Genomic DNA, 21,384 nt, shown 5'->3' on the forward strand with positions numbered 1-21,384 from the left:
TCTAAAAAAAAAAACCGAATTAGAAATAAACCGAAAATTCAAAAAAAAAAGAAAAAAAAGGAGATAAATGACGTCGAATAAGTGGAGTTGATTTGAATCGATGATATGATTTAAAGGAGCCGATGCTTGCATCATAAAAATCGACGATTATAAACTTGACGGTGGAAAAATATGATGCACTTCATCGATCCTTTGGAGGACCTTTCTAAAGGTAAAGGCAGCCTGACACTCCTTTAGATTGATATAATCCACTCCGTAGATTGATATTTCAGTTTCTCTAATCTTTTCTCTCCTGAGCTATAACAAAGAGAAGGTGACTCAGAGTAACTGCTCCCGGGGTCAGCCTCTTCCTTCTCTTTTGATTGAGCTCAGTGGTCAAGTACGGCCTCCAGTGATGCGGTCAGGTCAAGTCAAGACCTTAGGTTCCTCTTTCTTTTCTGGAACTCTGGTTGTTATGGTTTTACTAGCCGTTCTGGACGCGCTAAGCGCGTCCGTCACGGCCAGCCAAGGGGCTGCGCCCCCTGGACCCCGATCACTCGCTACGCGAGTGACATTCAGCTCGCTCCGCGAGCTATTTTTCTCAGTCATTGGACATGTGATCACTAAGATGTATACATTTTGGAGACTCTGGAGGCAAAAATAATTTCGCCACAGAACCTTGTTGCCGGAGCGTGCCATCATTTGCACATGAATAGATGTGTGGAGATGAAGCTATGATGGGGATCGATCATTTCTTCAAAAACACATTTGATTGGGACGTCATCCCATCGGGTGGCGGAAAAAGACAATCCATGGATCTACTTCCGCGATTTGACTTACTGAAGTAGCAAAAGTTCATCTTTACCTCTTAAGAAGATTATCGGTGGCGTAGGGGTCTAAAAACTGCTCAACGATAATATAGTTTGAGTTCCGAATCGCAATGAGCCCACTCGTGTTTTTTTCTTAAACTTTCATCGCATATAAATTTCTCTGATGTTTTTGTTGATTGCATATTAGTAATCATATCCTCATTTCATTCCCTTTCCCTTCCCTTTTTCCCTCTCCCCAGTTAGCAAGATCGAGCTCCATCGCCGATTCTAGCGGTGGACGGTGCCAAAGCGGAATCGCTTATCCACATAGAGGAGCGGCAGTGTAGCTAGAGATATTCACCCGTTTGAATGTGGATACCCCTCGTCGGACTCGGAGTCCAGGCGCCGCTACTCGCGGCATCCGGAGCGGCTTTGTAGCACTGACGCAAGCGGCCCACGTGCGGCGTCACGCAGCGCGTTCCTAGCGGCAGTTCTGACTGATAATGAAATTTATTCGGGGTTTTTATTTCTTTTACAAAACATCGGATCTTCAGGAAATAGATCTATATCTCAAGAGAATATAATTAAATTTTGAGGCTAAAAAGCTCAAAAATAAAATGTCAAAAATACCTCTGAAAAAATTTCACAATCCATGAAATTTTTTCTTGTATATTTTTCACTTTATTCCTCAGTTTTTTAGCTTCAAAATTTCAGAAATCAGGCACTCTAGAGATGTAGATGTACTTCCTGTGGATCCGATTATTTTAAAAGTAACCCCAAAAGAAAACTTAATTTTTTTAAAAGAAAACTTATGGTAAAGACCTATACTTATAATGTACTTATATCAAAGTGTTTTCGATAGGTACACAAAACACCAAGTCAAAGTTATTAACCAAAGTTATTTTCCATATTACCTCGAAAATCTATTTTTCTAGGAGACAAATTGCCTCTTGGATGAATTCGATATGTCGCTAATAAAACTTTTTATATTGAAATACTAATTATATGTGATTGCAGGAACGTTAACAGAAATTCTCATAATTCTTTCCCCTATGGCTAACTAGATTTATTCTCAACAATGTAACAAAGGAGAACATTTAAAGTCAAGAAAAAAAGAAGAAAAGAAAAAAACTAAGATGTATACCAACAAAGATATTTTATTACCATTATATCATTCCAAATAGACTCGTTTCTAAATTTAAGATGTACATTGATTATGTACAAGATGATCTTTTCTCTAGGGCAAACTAGAGATTTAAGAGAAAATTTTATTACCTAGTTCAGTTTTTTCATTAATTAAAAAAGTTGATTTATGGAACACATTGCACAAGTAATAAGCATAATTTGTAGGAAAAAAAGAAATTCTGGAGACTAGCCATATCTTAAAACATTGGTTTTGATAACTTATTATTCTTCTACAACCCTGTTGATAAGAGTCTCCTCTTGGAATCGGCACTATTAAGTAGATGTAAGAATTATTATCGATAAAATTGGAAAGCGGACGAAAGAACAGTATTAATGACTTTAGCCGTATTTGATGGAGCCTCAACATATGTCCAGAATAGGATGCTGCAAATACTTTCTATCAAATCTCATCGAAGCTGACAATGAATCTTCACCACTTTCTCAAGGAAAATATAACTTTTGCCAGTTTATTATCAGATGTCGTTCCAAGGATATATCCTTCTTTCCTCACAAAGACATTGAAAGACATTCAACTCCATATATTGTTGAAAATCCTGACATCGAAGGATGCATGTCATTGAAAATCCTAAAACATGTCGCAACGAATTCTAGGATGATAAATGACATTAAACGGCGCATGTCATTGGTCATGGCATCCTACGATTATGGATGACACATGTCATTGGTCATCCTAGGATAATCAATGACACTGAAAGACACATGTAGCTGGTAGCACAAAGGGAGCATGTTTGCCATTTTTTTTTTTTTTTTTTTTTTTTTTTTTGCTGCTCCAAAAACGGATGTAGTTTATTAGCAAGATTACAAACTGGAACCGGGGAAGACAGAGCCCCGGCCCGAAGGCCTATAATACAATGCTAATAAAAAGGTTGTCGCCTTGAGGCATATGAACCTTGTAGATAGAGAAAAAGGACTTACATCAAGAAAGGTCTGAGTTTAAATAACATAAAAGTTAAAAGAAGAGGGCTGATAAGTCAAGAAAGGACTGAAAGTAAAATAAGTAATAAAAACTGAAAAGGGTTAAAAGGGCAGATAATTAAAATTACATGAGTAAAATTAAAAAAGGGCTGAGAGATTAAAAAGGTCTGAAAGATGTGAATAAAATGAGTAAAACTGATAGTAAATAGGGACAGAATTTAAAACTTGCATGAGCAAATTAACAAAAGGGCTGAAGAAAATAAGGTCTGATAAATTTAAAGAAAAGATCTAAAAGTGAAAAAAGGGGGCTGAAAATTAAAGGGTCAGAAAGAAATTTACCTCCCCCATAAAAGATTACAAAAGGGCCGAATAATAAAAAGGGGGGAGGGGGGTGGCAACGGCGCAGGGGTGGCATAAAAAGAGTAAGAGAGAAAAATCAAAACAAAAAACAGGTCTGAAGTGAATGAAAAGAGATTTCTCTCCTACAAAAAGTTAAAAAAGTTCAAAGAAAAGACCAGCTGGTGTAACCGGGGGAGTCATGAGAGCCGGATCCTTCCTCCAGGTCTGGAAAAAACCAGGCCCGGCAGTCTGCCGCATCCACACTGTTCCTCTTTCGAAGGGGGAAGGGCGAGTACACGCACGGTTCATGATCCGAAAGCGACACCTAGCGAAGGTGGAAGGTGGCCAGAGCTGATGAGATCCAGGGAAGGCTGGGTCACTACACGAGCGGCAGGCTTTTCCGCAGACAGAACCGGGACATCACTTGTAGCTCATTCTCGAAACTAAGGGCCAATGAGAGAAGACCAAATCCAAAAAAGGTCTGATGAGAGGAGGATGAAAGGTGGCCAAAGCTGAGAACCGTCTCTGAAGCTTCCACTCATGGCTGGACGCATTTACCAGTGCAACTACAGAGACAAAAGGGCTGATTGAAGATGTAGAGCACTGCGCGTAGGATGTAAACAAACGATTGCCAGAATAGTAAGAAGTCAAGCGCACTAGAACGGTCGGAGTTTATATCAGTTTGCGTCAGATTAAGAATGATAAAAGAGCAGGCGGAGTTTAAGCAATTAAAACTGACTAAATTGAGATAAAACTGGCAACTATGTAGAGATAAGAGTCAAAAATTAAGGCAAAAAGTTATATAACAGACGGAAAAAACGGACCAAAGTCTAAATAGGCGTGAGAAAAAACACTAAAAAATCGGAAAACTCACGGAAGGAACGAAAAACAAAAAGCATAGAAAGAGGCACTGATTACTGCTGAACAAGATGATATAAATTTAAATACTGAAAGGTTAAAAAAGGGCACATAATAGATTAAAATACTGGAGCGGTACACTTAGACGTCTTACCACACCCGGCGCCGTTGCCAGACCTCAGCATGTTTGCCATAGAGAACCCTGCAAAGATGAATGAAGTTTGATGTAGAAAATGTATACCAAGGTATTGATTGATGCGCCACATCTAGTCCGAATAACGCTTACTCCAGTAACTCTTCATTAGTCACCGGTGTAAAGTATCGTGAGATTTTGACTGCGAGACCCTCAGTTTTGGGGGGATGGAGGTACACAATGTCTTTAATTTAAGCTTAATAAGTTATAATGATAAATCATGACATTCAGATCCACTTAAATGATGCCGACAAATACAGCTAGATCACTAAAAAGTAGGTATGACAGAAAATATTCAAGGCTTTGAACTACATAAAATCAAAATTTTCAGGTAATATACAGCACAAATATGTAACTCACTTGAGAGGGCATCAAACTTGCTGAGATGATGTTTCATGATGAGCATCAAAAGAAACTGCTTTCTACAGTTTATCAAAGTCCTTCTGTGTTGAAAGAGAATGCGTTAAGAAATTATATAAAAAAAGACTCACCAAATATAAAGTTCTTCTTTAAAACTTAAATTCAGAACAGTTTGGTTTTACCTACTGATTCAGATATTTAGGCATTTCCAACACTGAACTTAAGTACACTTTTCCTCTTCGTTTGAAAAAATTAATATCTGGACAAGTCAAACTTTGAAAGTCACTGTTTATGATTATTTGAGTTGCCTACACTAAATCTTCATGTTGGAAGCACTAAATGATGAATTTTGAGGTGATTTGATTTTGCTGCTAACTCTCTACCAATGATTGCTCAGATACAGGATGGGCAATCAGATCATAGAATATTAGCCGCTTGGAAATTCCAGAATACTTGGAAATGAATCTGAGTGCAGATGCTCGTCTGGAGTGAGGCCACTGAAAAATAGATGAAGAAAATGACATTACACATTAGCTTCACACCTAATAAACCCAACTTATGTTTAGTTCTTATACATTTACTCTGTTAAACGAATCAGCGATTGTTATCATTTAAATATTGAATACTTCAGAACTAACGCATGAAAGTTCTGTGAAAATCACCACTTCATTTCCGTTGACTTCTGAGAGACTCCGCAACCCCTTGAGGTACGTTATTGTGAACAAATACTCCACACCTCACAAGGACCACCCAGCGGATGAAACCAAAATCAATTACTTATTGAGTTCAGCTTATCTCATCCGAGATAGGTTACAATGGACAAGGACAATTCCAACCCTGAGCACAGATGAAAGTACCTAGCGGAGAAGAAGTGAGATGCAGTCTGAAACTCATTGATTAAGTATATACGTCGACAACTCATAAGCAAGCTCACTGCTCAAGTGCTTACACGAGTCTACAAGATATAAGCCAGTGGTACCTTGCATTAGCCAAGTAAGATTCGAATAGACTACAATCACGAGAATTTTGGCTTATTAAGCTGAATTGTGTTCTTGCCGCATTAGTAGTTCAACATCTGGAGGACAACTGAGGATCAGCTGTCCTGCACTTTCGCAATTCGCAAGGAAATATGTTGAATTCAAACAAACAGAGCATGGTACAAAGTGGTAGGGAGGTTAGCTCTGAAAAGGAAAACTAACTTTCGTCCCTCAGCGAAATAACTAAGAGATAAATATTTCGGCTTTGTTTCTTGCACGAGCGGCAGAATTAAACACCGGTAAAGAAAATGAAAACGCAATAAAAACATGGGGAAAATACTTACTTTAACAAGTGGACTTTACAATCAATTCCATAAGCGCTCACGACTCTAATCAAATCACAACTGAATCCTGAATCACAACTAACAACAACTCTCCTGTTGAAGGACGCGCGGCGCGCGCATCCAGACTCCTGCATTTCTCCGCAACTCCAAACGCACTACACACGCGGCTAGATGCGCTCGCCTGGACTCGTTCTCGACTCATTTTTGTTCAACCGCTAGAGACGGTGGATGAACACCGTGAGAAGCGCGCTTATCAACTCAGTCTCCAATCTGCCGCTAGAGACTGTGGACGGAGACTGTAAGGAGCGCGCTTAGCAATGCCATCTTCAATCTACTGCTACATTTTGTGGATAACGCGAGTATTGGAGCGAGCTCCTGTACGGGCTAATGGATCCAAATGACGGAGCTCAATCTTGCTAACTGGGTCTGTAGCATCTGTGTCCATTTACAATTATTATTTCAAAATAGCTTTCCCCTAGTGTACAATTGATGCTTCAAACGGAATCAGTTGTTTTAATGACATTTCCGGCTAAATCATGGGTTTTCCCAGGAAGGCAGTCTATCGTCCCTCCCGGACTCTATTGTTGCCAGATAAGTTGCTTTTTTAGCACTTTTCTCAACTCAAATCCATGTAAAATATTCACATTTATCGCACAATCTGGCAACCTCTCGAGTGAAATAGAAAAAGGTAGAATCGCTGAAAGTCTGAATCCTTCGAAGTTTATATTAATGATATATTGATGATGGTTTTGTTCTTTGCTCTACTTCATTTGTATCGTCGCTTTTTCTTTGGTTTGAATCCGCTCTTCAAATTTGGGATTCTGAGTTTTCCAACAAATAAATTATACGAGTGTATGGAAAGGCAGCGTGATGTCTCAGCCTTTTTCAAATTTTAGCTTTTACTTTTTTGCAATATTTATTGTCAATATTAATGAACGATATTTTCTTCCTGTCCGTAAATCAGGTCCAAGTCAAACCTCCATTTCTTATTCGAACTATCTTCCTCATTTTTTTGTAACTATTGCTGGAATTCTCAGTCAAGTCGAAGTCTAAGACACACTTGGTCCCTAATTTAAACATCGTCCGCCGATGGATTCCCCTCAACCTCCTCCACGTGAGAAAAAAAAAAAAAAAGTTAGGGCTGGCCGTTCTTCATCGCCTCTATTCAGAAGCCGTAGGGGTGTAATTCTTAGCTAGTTATCTTGGCTTCTAACTTTTTTGAAAGGAGTGTCAGGCTGCCTTTACCTTTAGAAAGGTCCTCCAAAGGATCGATGAAGTGCATCATATTTTTCCACCGTCAAGTTTATAATCGTCGATTTTTATGATGCAAGCATCGGCTCCTTTAAATCATATCATCGATTCAAATCAACTCCACTTATTCGACGTCATTTATCTCCTTTTTTTTCTTTTTTTTTTGAATTTTCGGTTTATTTCTAATTCGGTTTTTTTTTTTAGATATTTTACCAATAAATGGATAATGTGTAATGCAAGCTTTTCAAAAATACACCTTGAGTTCGAAGAAGAGAAACAGAAATGAAAATTGCAATGACTATTCATGAGATGCTCGGATTACGGTGGGGAAACCCCGCCTTTTTTGACCATTTCCGGCCGGTTTCCATTTCCGTTTAGCTCCGTAACACATCGATGCACTTTTATTAGTGTTAAGTACTCGAAAGATTACACCATAAGGTTGAAGTAAAGAGAAAATATTAAAATTTCAGTGACTATTCAGGAGATGCATCGGTTCCCGTGTAATGAATCGTTTTTCGCCGTCATTTTTGAGCATTTCCGGCCGGTTTTAATTTCCGTTTAGATCCGTGCCCCATCGATGCACGTTAGTAAGTGTTTATTACTCGTAATCATATACCTTAAGGTTGAAATAGATAGAGAAAATTGGAAATTGCAGTTACAATCCATGGAATGCATCGTTTACAATGTGAAAAATCGCCTTTTTGCGTAAATTTGGAGGATTTTCGGTCGGTTTCCGGTTTCCCTCAGGCCGTTAATCGATCGGTGAATGTATGGGAAGCGTTGCAAGTCTAATTTTATACATATTAGAGGGTAAAAAGGGAAAAAATATCGATAATTGAAGAGTTTACTATCGAAAGATTTGGATTAACATGTAAAAACTCGTCTTTTTTTTACCATTTTTGACCTTTTTTGGCCTATTTGAATTTTTTTAGGCCCTTAACCGTCCGAGTTCCATTGAAAGAAGTATATGAACCGAAAGTATACATCCTAAGCTTGAAGTAAAAAAAAAAAAATCGAAAATCTGAGAGACAGTTTTTTCGAGTTCTCAGTTTGAACATTGAATGGCGAAAAAATCGTAAATTTTAAAAAACCCTAAATTACGGCCATTAGAATAATTTTTAGCTAAATTTCGATGGCATATCCAGAATCTACATGAAAAACTGGTCTAGTAATACTCTTTCAAAGTATGATGGATTGATACAGAGTCTCGCTATGGAGAGTCAAAGAGAGGGAAGTCGAGAAAATGAGAATCGCTAAAACGGGCGTTTTAATATCGCTAGAATTCACCCCATCTTTGGGGGTCGATATCTCACGAACGGGGCGTCAGATGGGAAAACCCTTCAAATTAGTTTCTTATAATGATGTAAAGACCCCGTATACCAATTTTCAGCCAAATCGGAGGGGGTCGGGTTCCGAGCCTGGTACAGTTGACGTGGAATGACCCATAAATGAGTCGGAACGAGCCTAGATATTAGCAGCAAACGCTTTGAGTCAGGTGAAACCTAGGAATTCAAATGCATTATATAATGCATCATATACTATCTCCAAAATTACTCCGTAGGTATACACCAAGCAAAATTAGACAACTAATTAGGTACTTACATTACATACTATGAATCTTCGAAGCTATCGCAAGAACTGACACTTAAATCTTTATTAGAAACTTATATGTTTGTTGTTAATGAATTTAGAATCCCGGCAGATTCCATCTTTAGCGGTTCCTTTTTACGAGGTACTGAACACAAATATAACTTAATAATACGGCACAAACATGATTGATTTAATGATTAATGATTACACAATGCGGATTTGTTTACATATCATTGCACTGAGGTTCATCACGGACTGTTTGTGTTGTTGATGTTTCGACTTCAAGACACGGGGAGGGAACACGAGCTTAGGAGGTGGCGCTCTGGGCGGGCGGGTGGTGAACTATCTGCGGAGAGATTTTGACCGCCAAATTTAAAATTTGGACGATGCTAAGCGAAAACCGTTCAGTTTTAAGACTATTTAAACATCGTATAGTCATTCCACCCATGAAAGTAGATTTTTGATGGCTTTTGACCGTGCTTAAGGAAAAATTATAATATATAATCGTATCTGAAGTATGATGTCAATGAATCTAATGGAACATAATGAATCGTAGAAAAGCTAAGATTTTTTCGGATCTTTAATAGGAGGCATCATTAATCAATTACATATTTAATTGAAGATGCCTCATAATATCGACAAGTCGAGTCCAAATATATGAATTCATCACATATCACGAAGACATTTACAATAAAGTTCAGTGGTTTGAATAAAAATTTCATAACTATTATCCTGCGATCAAAATTCCAATCAAACTTTATGATTTTGTGAAACTGGCAGTATTATTCTAAATATTCTAGTAAAAGTGCCCATGCCGGTGCTCTGCGCCGGCAAAAGCGAGAAAGTGTTGTGCGATTCTCGCACCATGATGGGGGAGCTTCGCCCCCCCCCCACATGCCGGCGCTAAGCCCCCGTACGCGACGCTTGCGCCCCGCATAAATTGGCTGGAAGCTAATTTTTTTGTTGTTGTTGAACAGTTATCACTTCAAGAGTTTCAAGAAAGCAAAATTCTGACAACTCCGCCTCTCAATGCAAGCAAATTGTTCTCCCATTGCCAAATGAATGTGAATAATATCAGGAATTTTCTATTTTCTTAAAATGATGTTCCAATATTTTCTAGGTTTATTTTTATCTTTTTATTTTTTTTATTTCTGAGCAGAATTTGGTCTCTTTGGCAAGTGATAAAATAGTTGATCGATGCAGTAAAACTAGTAGTAGCAGCAGTGGTGGAGCCGACTTCAATTCTTTATTTCCAACCCCAGAGCCCGTGACTCGTATTTCCTTGCCTGATATCCCTTTGACTCCGCGTGAACGTAAAATACTTGAAGAAACATCTGAATCAGCGCAGAGGAAACATCTTAACTGCAGCGTCGAATCAATTGATATCAAAAATCTTAATGTTGCTCCTCCAAAGCCACCTTTACCCAGTAGGTATGTGGAAAAAGTCGTTCACACTCTTCACAGATTGAACCGAAAGTGTAAGTTGATATTAGCATTCAAAGAAGGGGTATCGATAAGGGCTGAGTGTGTTCCCTTTTCAAAACATCATCTGAACCCACTTTTGAAGTACCCTATGGTGGGTGCATTCTGGCCCAAAATGTTTTTGTGACAGTGCAACTTTTTCCGGTCAAAATGGCAGACTCAATTTTCGGCTGAAAAATGGTTTGTATGTTATAACGAGTGGAAAAAAGCTGTGCTTCATCAATGCGGGAGGTGCTTATCTGTAATTTTTGGCGTACTTTTCAATGGAACAGGTGAAAATTGTTTTAACCTACCTATTTTAAAAGACTCATTCTGTACATTTTTAACGATTTTTGGGATTTTTTTTTTTTTTTTTTTTGCAAGTTTTCACCTGTAACTGTAGAACGGTTGACTATACAACAAAAACGATTGTAGATTCAAAAAAGCCGTTAGAAATCGATGGTTAAAGATATTCTCAGCTGAAACTGTCAACATGAAAAACAGCTCTAAACTTTAAAAAACCGAAAAAACTGAATTTTCTATGTCTAAAATAGCCTCCATTTACTTCTTCTTCTTCTTTGATGCTTTATTGGCTTCATGCTCCGGTGTGGAGCCCACAGCCATCTATAGACACATTGTGGTAGGTAAGTGGTTAAAATGTTGAGGAGAGAATTAGGTGGGGGGAGAGGGAGTAGATATGCAAAGGGGACTGAGGGGGTACCAACACCATCTTCACGCCACAAGACCCACTGTGGCGACTAAACCTATGGTAGACTGGGTCCTGGAAAACATACTAAGTGAACATTAGGTATAAAGGTAGATTTGTAGGGTTTTGTAGGATTAGAGAGATAGATGGATGTACTTAAAGGGCGGGAATGGGAATAGCTAGGGGGAGGAGAATTGGGTGATGAAGGGCTTGTTATCATTACGGGCTTTTATAAGGAGATATTATTCTGGTTTAAGAACTCGGTGATTATTTTATAGATAGAAGGGAGAGGGTTATGAAGAATGAACGATATATTGAAGGGGGGGAAGTAATTAGCGTTAATTAAATTTTTAAAGAAGGCATCGTGTTGTAGTAGGGGGCACTGAAAGAAGATATGGTTGAGGTCGCCAGTTAGTCCGCAATTGCACAGATCAGAAGCTCGTAAATTTATTCTGTGTAGATGGGAGGGATATAGACCGTGTCCTATTCTGGCTCTAATAAGATTTTTAATGTCTTTTCTATTCCAGTGAAATTTGGAGAACCAAGGGCGGGTAGAGAGATGCGGCATCAAAGTTTTGAGTCTTTGGCCTTTCCAGGTGCAGTCGTGCCATTCTATGGCCCAATCTAAGAAACTCTGTTTTTTAATGAAGGGAATTAGTTGTTTGTAGTAGAGTTTTCCTTCAACCTTGTGAGCAAGTGGAAGAAGTTTTGTCAGTTGGTCAGCTCTTTCGTTACCTGGAATGCCTACATGGCTAGGGATCCAGAGTAAGGAGATATTGAGGTTCTGGAAGTTAAAAAGGGCTTTTTTAATGTCATATATAGTAGGATGAAGGTCGGAAGCCTGGTTGATTAGGTTGGTTAGAACACTATGTGAGTCTGTGCAGATTAGAACATTGTAATAATTATGAAGAGTTATATGTTTGATAGCTTCACTAATAGCAAATGCCTCAGCATCAAAAATGAAAGAGTAAGTAGAGAGACTAAACACTTTGAAGAAGTCATTGACAACAAAGACTGAGGTTGTGTAGGTATCTGTTTTAGCTCCGTCAGTATAATAGTGTAAATAGTTAGGATACTTGAGATTCACTTGTGCCAAGAATTCCGTTTGGATAATGTAGGGCATGATGGAGTTTTTATTTTTGATGTTTAGGAAATCCACATTAGGTTGGAAAAATTGGAAGGATGGGGACACTGATAAATTTGGAGGCTTTGAGAATTTTATTAAGTCTTTTTCAAATTTTTTATAGAGTGCCAGCGGTAAAGGAATAAAGGATACTGTTTGTTTGACCACCAAGGGCTGTTAAGTACTGAAGATTCCAGCATTTTGGTGTCGTTAATTATAGAGTTCTGTTGAAAGCTCATGGCTTTGAGAAAGGTTTTGTCGGTGAGGTAGTTAAATCGGTATTGGATCGGAGGGATAGATGCTTCAGCATTTAAATTATTGGTAGAAGTAGAGGATAATGCGCTCAATACTTTACGGATACATTTATATTGTATTTTATTTAACTGGTCCATTATAGAAAAGTTATTACAGTAAATAGGGAGACCAAAGTCTAGAATAGGTCTGATCATATTAAGGAATAAGAGCCTTGAAATATTTTGATTAGCGCCCCAATTCGCTCCGAGTAAGAAGGACATGAAGTTCAGTTTAGACTCTACTTTTAATATGACGAAGATGCTCTTGCCAATTCATTTTTTGATTATAGATTAAGCCCAAGTATCTTACAGACACTGACACTGGAAACTCGTAGTTTAGGAGTTGTATAGTTAGGTTTTTAGGAATTCTACGGTTAGTGAAAATTATAATTTTAATTTTATGAAACGACAGATCAAGGCCCAAATCGATAATTGTGTTATATACTTTAATGAAGTCAGAGGCTAATTTGTTTAGAGCTTCTTGGAGATTATGATTTAAAATGTATATAACCGCGTCATCCGCATATTCTGATATAGAAGAGAAGGACAAGATTTTATGAAGATCCATTGAATAGATCAGATATAGAAGCGGGCTCAGAATTCCTCCTTGTGTGAGGCCTTTTGGACTAATCCTAGGACCCCATGTTTTAAAGTTATAGCTTATTAATATTTTGTTATTGGATATAAGATTGAAAATGATTTTGGCCAGATCTTGATTAAGACCAATTTGAATAAGTTTTTTGTATAGAGTAGAATAATTTACATTGTTGTATGCATTTTTTATATCCAGAAAAAGGTTGGCATGAACATTTTTTCACCTATGGCCTTGTAGGCTTGGCAAGAAATGTTGAATAAGTTATGATAAATATTTTTACTTTTTCTAAAACCAAATTGGAATGGAGATAATTTATTATAGGATTCTACGAAAAGTTCAAGTCTTCCTAACAGAATTTTCTCAAATAACTTTCTCATGACTGACACGATTCCTAAAGGTCTGTAATCTGAGGCAGAGTTCGGGTTTACGTCTTTTTTTGATTGGGTAAATATTTTAATTTCTTTCCAGGATTCAGGAATGACTTTTGTGGAAAGTATTTCATTGAAAATTTGAAGAAGAATAAGTTGGGCTTTAGTAGAGGATTTTGTGATGAATTCGACCTCAACCATGTCTAGGCCAGGGCTTTTCTTTTTGATTTTGGATATGGCTAGTTTGAGCTCTTCAATAGAAAATTTTTCGAAGGAATCTCCGAAGGTTGTCTGTTCGGACCATTGAGGATAGAATGTGGAGTCTGGAGTAAGGGTATTTAAAAAGTCATCAACCCAGTCTTCTTTTGAATTAATAAAGGGTATATTCATAATTGACGGAAATGTACATTCTTAAGCTTATGTCAACATTTTTGAAACGTTTGGACTATAGGCTCAAAGTGTATTGGATCGTTTGCCAAAGTATTCAATCATTCATTTGGTCACAGATAGAAATTGCAGTGATAAATTTATCAAAAACATTTAGTGATTTTGGGGGGGATTAAGGGATACTTTTTCACGAAAGGACCCCCAACCAAAATACCCCGTAGTTTGAAAAGTAATTTAGGCAAGTGTAAAAACAAGAACCAACTTATCGATCTATTCTTAAGTGAATGGAACCGAGAGAAATTCGCCCAATATACTCACTGGAAAAAGTATATTTAAGGCATGGAGGAGGGTCTACCCAGTTTACTCCCGCTTACGGAGTGAAAGTTGACTTCATCTTGCAAACTCAATAAAAATCAAACCAATAAGAAGCAAACACTCAAATAATTTTGCTTTTTTCCGAGTCGAACTATCTTGATAACTATTCGACAATCAGAGTTTACTGCAGTATCTGTCTGTGACCAAATGAATGATTGAATACTTTGGCAAACAATCCAATACACTTTGAGCTTATTCTCCAAACGTTTCAAAAATGTTGACATAAGCTTAAGAATGTACATTTCCGTCAATTATGAATAAACTTCCCTCAGTTTCAGTCATTTGCAAAAAATAAAATAGTATCTCGACGTTCCCTGATTTAATTACGTATCCCTTCAAATCTTAAAATTCTCCTACTGCAGCTAGGTTTCCCCGTCCCTCCAATTATTAAGTAAGTAACGTTTATAAATTACCCCTCCCCCACCCTTTTGTAATGTTGGCTGGGGAGGCTAAGATGTCTAACACCCCCCCTCCCCTCATCAAATTATATTAGTGTGAGCGTGACAATGACACGCCCTGGAAGTCGCCTTTTAGAGTATGGAATTTTCGCGTTTATTTACATTTTTTCGTGATTATTTTTTTGGGGGTGGGGGAGGGGGTGGAAGAGGAGGGGGAAGGGTAAACCCTCTCCCTCCCTCCCTCCCTCGTTAAATTATGTTAGTGTACGCGTGTCAGTGACAAGCCCTGAAAGTCGTCTTATGAAGTGGAATTTTCGCGTCTAATTAACGTTTTCCGTGATTATTTTTTGGGGGGAGGGAGGAGAATGTACCTCCCTCCCCCCTGTCACCCCCTACAAGAATCCACATTGATGTTCTCTCAGAACAAACGCTACTTGTTTTCATTTTGCCGCCCATTTTTGCGCATAACGCTACTTCAAGGAAGCGGCCAATCTTGACGGTTTTTATAGGGTGGGTACTGCTGGGGGGGCCCCCTTCCCCACCACGAGGGGTTAGGCCGGCCCTCTAATGAAAAATTAATGCTCTATTATTTTAGGGGTAAACAATTTTACGATGATACGAGCCTTCTTCGCGTTATTGGCGAGAAATCGCGGCGAAACGGTCATTTTCGCGGAAATTTGAGATATTTTGACATTTTAAGCCGCCCCATTTTGGGGGACCGCGGGTCCTGGTCAAAGTCAAACAAAACTTTTCTAGACCAAAATTTCACAAGCTTTCAGAATGGTTATTTGGAATTTTGCCCTAAAATTAAGCCTTTTCGAGAAAAATGGGCAAATTCGCGGAAAAGTCGGAATTCTGAGCAATTTTGGGGGGTTTAGGGGGGGCCTACTCCCCCCCCCCCACCACGATAAAATTAGTAAACAAGAAAAATCTTATTCTACTAGTCGAGAGCTTCAAGAAAATCACTACCTTCAAAATTCCCACGGGGGGGGGGGGGAGGGTTACCCCTTGCTGGCCCATGGTCTATAGATTCATTGAGTAAAATATTAGTGATAGGCTGCTGTGATTTTTCATTATTGCACTGAGCTTTGATAATTTTCCATGAGTCTTTGGCTACATTTTTGGAATGCTGCAATAGCTGTTTAGCTCTATTGGATTTGTGCTTACATATCATGTTCTTGTAGTATAGTTTTTCCGATTTAATACAATATTTTATCTTAAGACATGCTTCTCTATCAAATGGAACTTCAACCCTGAGTCCTTTTATTTGGGATGTTAAGCTGTTAATTTTATGATAGTAACATTATAACTAATGAGTTGGAGAGACGGCCGTATTTTCCAGTTTCTTGAGTTTGAGACCGTTTTCATGTAAACAGTCCAAGCTGAGAGAAAGTGTCAAGCATCAAATCCTACTGGATTTTTTGCGTTCTTTCTTAAATTCCTAATGTTCCTGTTATTCTACAAACTTTTTAATTTATCAACAAAGACTGGCCAAAATTTGAGAAAGAACTCCCCAAAATTCGTAAAATATGTCCTGAATGATCCTCTTTTAATGATTTTCACACAAAATTTACCCTGATATAGCTACCCCATGTATGATTCACGAATCTTCCCGGAGAGTTATAGAATTTTTATATTTAATTCGAGAGTGGTTCCATTTAACGAAGGTCTATTTTTAATTATGAGTGCATTTTTTCCACATTGTAATTTTTGGCGTGTTTCATGTACGGATATGTAACTATAATCTATTGAGTTTAGGTGTTGTAGCAAAATTGCGCTGGGTGTAAATGGATGCTATTTAGACGTGGAAAATGCAGTTTTTTCGGTTTTTTAAAGTTTAGAGCTGTTTTTCATGTTGACAGTTTAAGCTGAGAATATCTGTAACCATCGATTCCCAACGGCTTTTTTGAATCTACAATCGTTTTTGTTGTATAGTCAACCGTTCTACAGTTACAGGTGAAAACTTGCCAAAAAAAAAAAAAAAAATCCCAAAAATCGTTAAAAATGTACAGAATGGTTCTTTAAAAATGGGTTATAACAAGTTTTGCCTGTTCCATTGAAAAGTTCGCCAAAAATTATTGATATGCACCTCCATCATTGATGAAGCACAGCTTTTTTCCACTCGTTATAGCATACAAACCATTTTTTAGCCGAAAATTGAGTCTGCTATTTTGGCCGGAAAAAGGTGCATTATCACAAAAGCATTTTGGGCCAGAATGCACCCACCGTAGGATACTTCAAAAGTGGGTTCAGATGATGTTTTGAAAAGGGAACACTCTCAGCCCTTATCGATACCCCTCCTTTGAAATGTGCATGACATTTTTTTTTCTCTCTTGCATCTTCGCCGGTAGTGGTAGCATTGTTATCATCAATGAAGAAAATAAAATGAAATTGAAATTTCGTCATTTCTAGGCGTTTTAGGATGCCCGGAGTGAAAAAAAAAACCAGACTCGAATGTTTGTCCGTTCGTCTGGTGTTCTAGGAAGTGTGTGTAAATCAGTCTCTCAAACTTTATTCATTCAGTTTCATTCAAAATGAGCGTAGAAGACCTTATTGCGTCGCCTCCCGGCGAAAGAATCACATCTCGAATGTCCACTTTACAGGTTACACAAAAAATGATTTGCTTTGAACAAAGATGCAGTTTTGACTTAAAACTTGAAATATAGACTCAGCGTAAGTTCCTTTCTCAAATTTCAATGAAATGTTTTTATTAAAACATTTTTTGCCCTGTAAGTTGGTGTTACGGGGCATTCTGAGATCTCCTGTTGAAAATACAATACAATACGTACAATACCTCCTGGTGATACGTACAATAGCGCTTGTGATGATGATAATTTTCTCTGGTAATAATGTATGTTGTACCTATCACACCTGCCAGTGAGGTTTCAGGAATTTTCGTCCAATTTTTTTCGTCCTAGGGAATTTTTGTCCAATAAATTTCGTCCAGTGCCACTTAGTCCAATAAGTTTGGTCCTACATTTTTGGTCCAATCCATAAAATGGCCCTGCTTTTTATAGGTGCAATCGTTCTTTTTGTCCTTTATACAAAGTTTGTCTTTTTGACGAATGAAATTGTACGATAGGAATGGGTTATATGAGGTATTAGTGACAAGTGAGACAAACATCAACATATGATTTTGTGCTACCGCAATGATTAGGAAGGAGGAAAGGGCTTTCTCATCTTTGTCTAACATGTTAAGGTTAAAAACTTCATACAAATTCAAAAAATTCAAAATTGCAAGTTTTATGATAACTCTTTGTATTTTTTGGTCTTCATTTTGTTTTGAAAATTCCAAGTTCAAAATGTAACAGACTCATTTAAAGTACAATCACAGTTGCACAAAATGGCTCCGGCCATAATTAAATCCACCGAAAGAAAATTAATTCTTAGTCATGAGGGATTTTTATATCATCTTTACTCTTACAACAAAGCAAAAGAACCCCGCACAGAGCATGGGCTCAGCGGCTCTCGGTGAAAATCGATGAAACTTTAATAGATTGTTATAAAGTTCATAATTAAGGGAAAGCCAAAAAATTAGCTCACTTTTACGAGTAGAAGCTGAGATATTCGCGATTGAACCCGGACTATTTTCTGTGCGGCGGAGGTAAATGGGCGCTCCGCGTCGCCGTCGCCTTACCTTGCTCGAGCACTTCGGCCAGGAAACCCCCTCTCCCCACCAGGTAGCTACGATGTCGCATTGTTTACACTCACAAGGGGAACTTACGGACCTGCTGCCTCCGATTGGGCTGAATTTTTTTTTACAGACTCTATGGACCAATTCTAGAGGTCAAGTTGAGCCGTTTTCCCGAATGCGCAATAGGAAGGGCGTGAAAAATCCCCAAAAGTTGCGTTTTCGGCGTGTGATTTGGGCGTGCGGCGCTTGGCAACACTGAAGCAGCCTCTTGTACCGCTTTATCGGCCTGAAGGTTTCAGCGGAGTCCGGAGCCCTACTGCACACGTACTGGTTCCATGATAGTGATGTCCCGGGTTCGATCCTCGACTTTTTATTTTTCGCATGATCACGTAACATTTTTTTAATTCTTCATCCGCATTTATAAATCAAGCAGTTCCGATCACTATCCCCCCCCCCCTCATTTTACGTACATTTTCCCCCGATATTTATTCACATTGGCCACATATAATCGTATGAAACTTCATTGATATACATTAATGAATTAAAAAGCAAAAGAAAACCTTATTTGTTACTACATTATCTCCCAATGTTTTCCTGGAAAAATATGTAATGTGTAAATAAATCGAAGAGCAACCCCAAACCCATGTGCACGCAAGGGTCACCAAGAAACACATTATTTTAGCCCTTTGCTTTTTAATTCATTAATTTATATCAATGAAGTTTCATACGATTATATGTGGCCAATGTGAATAAATATCGGGGGAAAATGTACGTAAAATGGGGGGGGGGGGGGATAGTGATCGGAACTGCTTGATTTATAAATGCGGATGAAGAATTAAAAATAAAATGTTACGTGATCATGCGGAAAATAAAAAGTCGAGGATTGAACCAGAGACATCACTATCATGGAACCAGTACGTGTGCAGTAGGGCTCCGGACTCCGCTAAAACTTTCAGGCCGATAAAGCGGTACAAGAGGCTCTTCAGTGTTGCCAAGTGCCGCACGCCCAAATCACACGCCGAAAACGCAACTTTTGGGAATTTTTCACGCCCTTCCTATTGCGCATTCGGGAAAACGGCTCAACTTGACCTCTAGAATTGGTCCATAGAGTCTGTAAAAAAAAAATTCAGCCCAATCGGAGGCAGCAGGTCCGTAAGTTCCCCTTGTGAGTGTAAACAATGCGACATCGTAGCTACCTGGTGGGGAGAGGGGGTTTCCTGGCCGAAGTGCTCGAGCAAGGTAAGGCGACGGCGACGCGGAGCGCCCATTTACCTCCGCCGCACAGAAAATAGTCCGGGTTCAATCGCGAATATCTCAGCTTCTACTCGTAAAAGTGAGCTAATTTTTTGGCTTTCCCTTAATTATGAACTTTATAACAATCTATTAAAGTTTCATCGATTTTCACCGAGAGCCGCTGAGCCCATGCTCTGTGCGGGGTTCTTTATGGAGTATTGGTGGTGTGAAAGACGATCTCTGTGCAATGCAAGATGCATAACAAGCGTTGGGCGTCTTGAAAATGTTGCTGAACTGGTCGTTTTCAAATGCGACACTAGCAAGCATCTACATCCACCAGATCCAAGCATGATCCAAGTGCGAGAGATTGTTCAGAGTATGAAAGACACCGCAAAAAAATTTGAAAAAAATATAATCCAGAAAAGAGGAAGACATAACATTTCGGCTCCTGTCAACAAGACCTATGTTACAAATCAGGATAGAGGCAAGGCTCTGGTTCAAAGGTATGCGCAGTATAAAGCAGACAGTGAAATCAAAACGTATCTGAGGGCTCTCACGTACCATCTAACATTGCATTCCAACCCCAGACAGAAGACGAAGAAGAATGATGATGAAGACTTTTGAGACACAAGGTATTTTCCCCTTGTCTAACATTTACCTACTTTATAAATTGGACGAAAATAAAATCCGATCATTGGGCACATAATTATGGGGCAAAGTAATAAAGAGGACTAAAAAAAAATAGGACAAACTTTCTTTTGGACCAAACTAACTATTGGACCAAAAAAAAATTGGACACAAAAACATTGGACCAAGTTTCTTATTACCGCCAGTGAAGAGGGAAGAAAACCTAGAAAGAAAGGGATCAGACTTGAATATGTATGGTTAAATATGTTTTTACATTACCTTTGATTACTGACATGGTAATTTTCTGTGACTACCGTTCAAGACATAAAAACGTGCGTCAAGGGTTCCATAGCAGGTGGCATCAAAAAAATGCAAGCTATTCAATTCTGCAGAAATGTGAAAGCCGTGATGAGATTAATCCAATACAGAGAATTTAAAAAACATAAGTTGCACTTGACTGATAGATGATTGTAGTAATCATTAACTTTCCACCGAATTAGATTTTTTTAGTATTGTGTAACTCAAAACAGATTAAGGAAAGCTGCATCGAAATTATGTGCACTTCCATAGGTATTGCGACAGGCTACAGACAAGCAAATTATCTTTCAAAATTGGAGAGGGGGCAAATTTTGGGTTTGAAGAAGGGGGGGTTGCAAGAAAACAAGACAGCCTTTTTCAAAATTAGTCGGGGAACGTGTATTAAAAATGTCCAATGTTTCATAGCAAAATATGTAATATTGATATTCCTCCCACTTTATAGTTACCAATGTTTTTTTTTTTTCTTTTCTTTTCTTTTCTTTTTTTTCTAACATTTTTTCATTGAAATAAAAGGACTAAAATTCTGTTAGGACCCTCACACCCCATTTTATTTCCTGTTGCCTAGAGGACCGAGCGCTAAAGAGCAGGTTTTACCAATTTGAGATAAATGGATTTTTTCCAAATTATATTGCGCAGTATTGTTTAAAGATGAATTTTAAACATATATACAGGGTGATCCAGGGTTAAACGGTCAGACTGCAGCAACGTGTTCTTTGGGTCAAAATTAGAATTTTTTCTCTTGTAAAGTTTTTCCCACTAGTGCTCCCAGTCGGAGGTACGTCCCACAGTGCGTTGATTACTAGGGGACAAGTGTTGAAAATCAATATCTTCGTTAAAAATTGTTGAAATTTCATAAAAATTTAGTGAGTTGCTCTTCTGGGTGCGTACTATCTTGCAATAAATAGGAAGTTTTGAGGATTATATTTTGAGAGGGGTTTTGGGCCCCGTTTTGAGGGGAAATCGGATAAAACCCTTTCAGCTTTATATCTCCCCGAAAAAAATAAGATATCAAGCTCAAGTTCGAACCAAAAAAAAATTAACAAAT

The 21,384-nt window shown here is 38.3% G+C and overlaps 1 protein-coding gene across 8 annotated transcripts in view; it reads left to right on the top strand.

Moving 5' to 3' along the window:
• The window catches only part of C3G (C3G guanyl-nucleotide exchange factor), a 358,778-nt gene that overhangs the window by 69,099 nt on the left and 268,295 nt on the right, over nt 1-21,384 (top strand). For all 8 annotated transcript variants that reach the window (XM_072297152.1, XM_072297154.1, XM_072297149.1 and 5 more), the window contains exon 5: nt 9,981-10,252. In XM_072297152.1, the coding sequence (XP_072153253.1) occupies nt 9,981-10,252 (272 nt within the window). The remainder of the gene's footprint in view (nt 1-9,980; nt 10,253-21,384) is intronic.

Source organism: Bemisia tabaci, chromosome 2 (genome assembly GCF_918797505.1).
Source record: "Bemisia tabaci chromosome 2, PGI_BMITA_v3".
NCBI lineage: Eukaryota > Metazoa > Arthropoda > Insecta > Hemiptera > Aleyrodidae > Bemisia > Bemisia tabaci.